Here is a 7253-nt window from a genome sequence, read left to right on the forward strand (position 1 = left end):
TGGCTTTCTCAGCTTAGGAGAAGGATGATAGAGGAAAGCAACATAATAGAATAATGAAAGAAATATAGTCTAATATAAGTCTAAGTCACAATGAAATATGGGACTGTGTGAAGCTCCATAGAGAATAATGGAGCAGAACAGAGGGGTCCGACTGAGGTACGAGGAGGCAGCCGGGGCCCAGAATACGGGAGTGTCTGGCGGTTGCAGCCTTGGGCACGCTGATGTCATGGTGCTTGGTACAGGGACCGGAGGGCTGTCCCACAGCTTGGCAGGTCTCAAGCAGGTGGTGTGTGCAAGAAATATGGAGGTAGAGGCTGATGTACTGGTTCTCCCTGGGGCAACCGCTCAGTGTCTGTAGTATATGTCCCTGCGTAATGGATGGGGAAGCCCTTGGTGGACAGCCGTACCCAGTGATCAGACAGAGGCAACGTTGAGCAAATCAACTCATGGTTCTTTATTGAACAACAGGTAGCAGGCAATGGGCCTAAATGGTCAAAAGCAGATTCTGGTACTGGAGTGGTCATGGAGAGGGGTTTTCAGGAATGGTGCACCAGCCTGGTAGTAGATGCAGGCTGGGATAGTTGAGATGGAGCTGTGTCCAAACACAGCTGCAGCTCTGGATTAGAGTCTCCTGACTGTGTTCCTAGGAATGGTTTCTGTGACAGCACCTAAGGTTCACTCGGTGGTAACACCACTGCAGACTGGACTAAGACAGACTCCTGAGAAGGAGCATGAGGTCTGGACGATGTGCATCCACTGCATCCACTGCACATTTTTTTATACTCCCCCTGGTCAGGTGGTAGCACCTCTCCAATCACACTCCAGTGTACAATACAGCCACATAATTGGATAACATCTTACACACATTTAACTATTGCCTTTCCAGGGAGAGGCTACCGCTGCTATTACACAATGACCAGGTTCCAGAACCTTCAACTCCCCCTAACAGCTCCTGACCTGGAGAGGGCGCTATTCGCAACTACCAGCCTGACTATGTATTGCAGATCCATTAATCAGATCTTGATTTCTGTCAGAAGTTTGTAGTAGACCATATAGAACCTTCCCAAACACATAACACAGCACGAAGGGGCTCGGTGAAGGTGGTGGTGAAGGTGTGTAAGTGTCTGATGGGGTCACACAGCTCATAGAAGGACAACTCCCCCGCCTCATAATCCAGACAGATCCGGAATCTATCACTGGAGATATTGTCACATAACTGGATCTCATTACTGTCATGTATCACTGAATACTGGTTATTATACCACTTTAAACCCCAGGACTTATTATTATCTCCAATGTATGACTGTCGCCCAATTTTGCTTATACTGGGATAACACATCCCCACACTCCACATTCCTTTTCTACTGCCCTCCACATCCCAGTAATGTCGTCCTGAGGTAAATCTCCGGCTGCTCATCACCTGAGGATAATCCTGGAATCTCTCTGCTGTTTTGGGATAATTCTGCTTCTCTTGTGTCCTGGTTGCAGTTTTCAGGTCGTCTGATATATGGAGATAATTACCAGCCGTGTTTACATCCAGTAATATGTCTGCAGGGACCATCACATAGATCCTGCTCCTTATACCTGATATTATGTCACATAATGTGTGTAATGTGTCTGAGATCACAGTCACATCCAGACCATCTACATCATGGCGCTGGTTATCATGTCCCCCTGTGTCCTCATCACCTCCCCCCTCCTCAGGATCACACAAGTCACCTGTGTCTGGTTCCTGTAACACAGTCAGTGGATCAGTCATGTTACACAGCTCCTCAATGTGCCCCATCTTCCTGGACAGCTCGTCCTTCTGTATCTCCAGCTTCTGGATCAGAGCAGACAGCGAAAGGGACTTTTCCTTCTCCTGCCTGGAGATGTCACTCAGGACCCTCTTCTCCAGGTCGTCCAGTCGTCTCCTGATGTCTATAAACAGGGCAGTGACTCTCTCAGCTTCTCCAGAGGCTTTTTCTTGAGCTTTTCTCCTGAGCTCCTCCAGACTCTGGACTCTCTCCTCAGTCTCCTCTCTCTTTGTGATCAGTTTCTGGAGAATATTTATTAGTTTCTTCTTTTTCTTCTCAGAGGCCTCATCCAGCATCTCCACCTGGTGTCCCCGATGTTCTCCGGCCAAACTGCAGGACACACAGATACAGATGTCATCCTTAGTACAGTAATACTTTATAAGTTCCTTATGGACAGAACATTTCCTGTTCTCCAGGGAAGTGCTGGGGTCAGATAAGACGTGTTCTGGTGACTTGCTGTGGACTTTCAGGTGTTTATCACACAGAGAAGCCTCACAATGTAGACAGGACCTCACAGCAGGTACAGGAGAGTCCACACAGTAAGTGCAGAAGATCCCGGTTTCTCTCGGTGTTGGTTGAGTAGTCAGTAAATTCTGTATTAATTTACGGAGAGCAAAGTCCTTCAAGAGTGCAGGCCGCTCCTGAAACTCTTCTCTACATTCAGGACAGGAATAACCTCCAGACCCGTCCTGTGTATCCAGCACACGATCAATACAGACCCGGCAGAAGTTGTGTCCACATCTCAGCATTACAGGATCTGTATAAGTGGTCAGACAGATGGAGCAGTCCAGCTCCTCTCTCAGGTCGGCAGACGCCATGGCTGACAGAGCAGGAAGAGAGAAACGAAACTACAATTCTATGACTGATACTCAGAAACTAGTGGGTGGTTATAGGTTAAGTGAAGACAATGGAAGCTTAAGGTCAACTCAGCGTCTGATTGCAAGCCTGAAGTGTACACTCGACTGTATAAGAAGGGTGCAGACAGACTATAAGCGTCAGGAGTTAATTTGCAGTTATTTACAGGGTTAAATGCACTTTAGAGAAGAGGGGTGGGTTAGATGTTTTCCCATGATTCACTAGGGCCTCCCCACCCCCTTCTACATTGTACCTCATGAAAGGGGGTTGTGTCCAGATCTGGCCCTCTTTAATCTTTACCTCAAACTTGAAGAAACTGTGAAGCAGAACTGGAGACTGTTTCCTGGGTCACATCCCTGCCAGATACTTTCAGGGATCCCCTTATTGCAGCCTTGCAAGACCATGTTCAGAGAGAAGAAGTTGCATGGCTTTTCCAGCTGGTTACCGTCCTTGTGACTCCTTCATTTACTGCACTGATGCCGCCTCCGGGCCGTGTCTCAGCCTAGCCGGCGGTCCGCTCTTAGATAGTGGCTGTCGGCTCGTTTGAGTCACTCCCCACTCCACCCCCTCTGCGGCTCCATCGCAGTTCACGGTGCGGAGCAGCAACTTGCACGTGTGCACTGGGATCTGCTTGCACCAGGCAGCAGCAGCGCTCAGGGATCAGAGCCATTCTGCACAGGTGACAGGTGCCTTGGCGGTTGCTATCCACACGCCCTCTTCACTTCCTCCTGCCTCAGCATTTGTGCCACACGCCTTCATGGGCACCAGACCAAGCTCTCCTGCCTCCTCTGAGGAGCTTAATGCCATGTCTCAGCCAGAAAGCCTCCTCCCTCAGCAGCTGCACCCTCCAACCCCGTTGCCAGTAGCTCCACTGGATTTTGTGATGGACAATGTCCCTGGGAACCCCACTAGTGCGGCGCCTGTTCCCCCAGCGGCGGTGGTCCCCCCGCTACTGCCGCCTGTAGCCACCGCAGTCGTGGTGCCTCCAGCTAGTAGGGAGGCAGTCCCAGACCTGCGCTATAGGTGCAGCAGATCCAGCTCTATTTCATTCGCCCAGGATGCTAGTAGGCGGCGACACCGCATCCGTCTTTATTAGATTTGTCAACGAATCGGAGGTTCCTGATTATTGTAGCCCTGAATGGGCACAACAGGAATGTAGTAGGTCTTCCTGGTTCATCATACATCATACATCATTGCTGGGTGACTCTGCGCCACCTATGAGTGCTTCTCTGGATGCTTCTTGTACTGGTGAGTTTCAATTTGCCGGGACTTGGGCAGTAGAGGGTAGTCAACCCAGGGTGGGTGAGGAGATAGTACAGTCTTTAAAAACCCGGCTGGATAGGCTCCCACTCTCTAAAGCTCTATCCACCCTTCCCCTGCTTCTACACCCCAACTGTCTGGAGTCCATAAGGATTCTGTCTTTTGGGCAGTTAGCCCTCCAGGTTCACACCTGGAGCCTGAGGTTAGAGAGAAGATTTGGGTCAATTCTAACATGGACATATGGTCCTTAGTTCTGGTTGACCAGCCTACTTTAGATAGGGATAGTAGGGTTTTGTCGAACAAACTCCAGGACAATAAGCCTAGGGTCACTAAGATCATAAATAATTGGCTGCAAGTGTTTGCGGCGTTAGGTTTTGTGATAGGGCAGAAGCACTCGGAAAGCTGTTTCGAGCTCTTCACTTGTATGGATGTTATTCATTCATCGTACAAGACTCAGGATCAGGGTGGTGGTGATACGATGAAGATTTTTGTTGAGTCTTATTTATGAATCCAGAAATAGGTTGGGGAGTTAAGGTGGCAAATGTATGACTGCACTTTATGGTTTCATAGATACCTCCCTTTCAGCCCATGGCCACTTAACCCTCCTCCGGTGCAGCCCATGGCCACTTAACCCTCCTCCGGTGCAGCCAATGTGGGCAGCCCCCGGGTGCAGCCCACGTAGACCAGGAGCACATTAGCTCCTCAGTGAGGGCCACTGCAAATTCCTCTGTTTGTACAAACACTAATGCTCCTCCTGCGGCGATGCCCACGCCACTTCCTGTTGCCTGAGACCCCCAGTTAAGTTAGGAATTGATTGCTACCACCTGGCAGGGCACTGAGTGCATTTCCTATATTACTACAATGCTTGCATGCCTATGGGTTGTTTTATCCCGTGCCCTATTTTGATATATTCAGCTCTTTACTGGAGTGGGTTGTATGTCAGGAGTCTCTTCATCGCTGGGTCATCCATTATTTGGATGACTTCCTGTTCATCGGCTGTGCGGGTAGCTCAGTGAGTGCTTTTTTGTTGTCTACTTTCCGCCTTCTCATGCAGTGTTTTGGAGTTCCTTTGTTGGAAGAAAAAAACAAGGGTCCCTGGACGGTGAGCACTTTCTTGGGAATCGAGATTGCCATGTTTTTTTGCCTTCCCGAGGACAAACTACGGCACTTGCTTGAACTGGTGGACGGATTATGCCAGGTAGTCTTTGGTGGGAATGCTAGTTGTTGCATGTAGAATAATGACGATGTGTCCTTTTTTTTCCCCGCCGTTTGTCCCTGGCGACCAAAGGGGCAACTTAGCCTAATCATCACATTAGGATTACTCGATCCTTTCGAGTAAAAGACCTGATGGTATGGCAACGTTTCCTATTTGTCATACAAACTTGCTGGCTGCCTCCCCCTGTCTCTAACGCTTAGCTGTCATTGTGCACTGATGCAGCTGGTTCCACCGGCTTCAGTTAACAGGAACTATTGGTGTTCTGCACCATGGCCAACTTGGTTGCAGGAGTCAGGCCTGTGCAGGAACCTGAACCTGTTGGAACTTTTCCCATCGTAGCAGCGATCAAAATCTGGGGCCCTCAGATGTCAAACAAGAGCATATACTTCTGGACAAATAATGCATCGGTAGTGTGTTGCATTAATAAATAATCTTCTTCTTTTCTCCCAGTGCAGTCCCTCCATCTGGAGTTAAGCTGTTTGCAATACAGCATTGTTTTCAGATCCCGTCAGGTTCCAAGCGCGCTTACTTCCATTGCTGACTCCTTATCTTGGTTTCATTAGCAGGAATTCTGGTACCTGCTGCCATCATCCATCCCAGGGAGGCGATGGGAATGATCCAAGCTTGATATCGCTAGTGCGTGCCTCAGAGGCCCCATCGACGTGGCAGCAATATGCTAAGGCTTGGGAAAACTTGGCTGTCATTGGTATGGGTGAGACTAATGGCCACCAGTGATGCGGAAAGGCTGGCTGTTACGTGTCAGTACATGTTGGTCCTGTGGGAAAGTTGAGTATTGGGCACTGTCACAAAGAAGCGACTTGCTGGTGTTTCATCCAACTTCCAGTTGTTGGGATGGGCTGACTCCACTAAGTCCTTCATAGGGTCCCAAGACTGACATTTATGGGATGGGTTCCTGGGTCCGTCTCCAGGCAGTGACAGGCCCTGTCTGCCCTTTAGCGCTAACATCCAGATTTTTGCCACTCCCACTGGAGGCCTACAGTTTTTTAGTGCACGAGGAGGCCTCTCACCCATTTACAATTTACTTTGGTTTTTAAGAAATGCTTGGAGGTCTTGGGGTTAACCCTGCGGAATTAGCCTGGGGGAATGATTTGTTTTTGACTAGGGCAGCAAAATTGCTAACTTTGATGAGGTCGGATATAGAGAGGCTTACCTCTTTCTTCCCTGAGATACTCTTGGTGTGTTCGGAGATAATCCCGAGGGGTGGTGTGGCAGGGTGCCAGGGCAGTGGAATGTTTCTGGAACATGGTTAATGCTTGTATGGCCCGCTTTGTGAGAGCACGATATGGGTGGTTGCCAGCACATCGTGAGCAGAGAGAAGCTGCAAACTACAAAAAGATAAATGATCCGGGAGAAGGGAGAGGCAGGCACACATCTGTGAGAACAGATATGTAGCAGAGCTGATAGTGTAAAAGCTTGTCATGCCTCTGTGTAATAGGCATCTGCAACATCCCCCACCGGGGGCCTAGCCTTTTCCTGGGGCCTGGAGGAACCCGGGGCCCAGAATACCGAAGTGGCTGCCGGTTGCGGCCTAGGCACGCTAATGTCGCGGTGCTTGGTATGGGGACCGGAGGGCTGTTCCACAGCCTGGCAGTTCTCCAGCAGGTGGTGTGTGCAAGAAATGATGGAGGGAGAGGCTGTGATACTGGATCCTTAGAGTCTGTATTATGTGTCCATGGTAGATGGATGGGGCACCCTTGATGGTGATATAGCTATAGCAGGGACCAGACGGAGGCAATGTTGTGCATAAAAGTAACTTACAGTTCTTTATTCGAACCAACCGCAGCAACAAGCCAAACAATTCTGTACAAAGGCAATACTGGAGTGATCTTGGAGAGGGAACCTTAGGAGTTGAATCACCAGCCTGGATGCAGGGGCAGGCTGGGATGTAGCTGTGTCCAATGCTGGAAGCTGCAGCTTTGTCCTGTTTGTCTTTTGTCACTCTGTGTGATGTTGCTGAGGCCTAGGAGGTCTGTAAGCAGAGCATGTGCTCTGAGGTGGTGCTTCTCCGTCAGAAGCTGGATTCCAAGAGATCTGCTCTCTAGGAGAGCTGGGTTCCAAGAGACTGACTCCTCCCCTGACCAAGGGTTTAATTCATCCCTGGTCAG

The 7253-nt window shown here is 49.6% G+C and overlaps 1 protein-coding gene across 1 annotated transcript; it reads right to left on the reverse strand.

Moving 5' to 3' along the window:
• Positions 1-425: 425 nt before the first annotated feature.
• On the reverse strand, positions 426-2803 carry LOC140126085 (E3 ubiquitin-protein ligase TRIM21-like). Its single transcript, XM_072145190.1, has one exon. It carries the CDS (start codon positions 2612-2614, stop codon positions 1031-1033), a length of 1584 nt encoding a protein of 527 aa, XP_072001291.1. The 5' UTR covers positions 2615-2803; the 3' UTR covers positions 426-1030.
• Positions 2804-7253: the final 4450 nt, after the last annotated feature.

The sequence above is a fragment of the Engystomops pustulosus genome, chromosome 4 (assembly GCF_040894005.1).
Source record: "Engystomops pustulosus chromosome 4, aEngPut4.maternal, whole genome shotgun sequence".
NCBI lineage: Eukaryota > Metazoa > Chordata > Amphibia > Anura > Leptodactylidae > Engystomops > Engystomops pustulosus.

Bases quoted from the DNA above. Each gene is read 5' to 3' on its own strand.
- LOC140126085 (XM_072145190.1), bottom strand. From the start codon at position 2,614: ATGGCGTCTGCCGACCTGAGAGAGGAGCTGGACTGCTCCATCTGTCTG.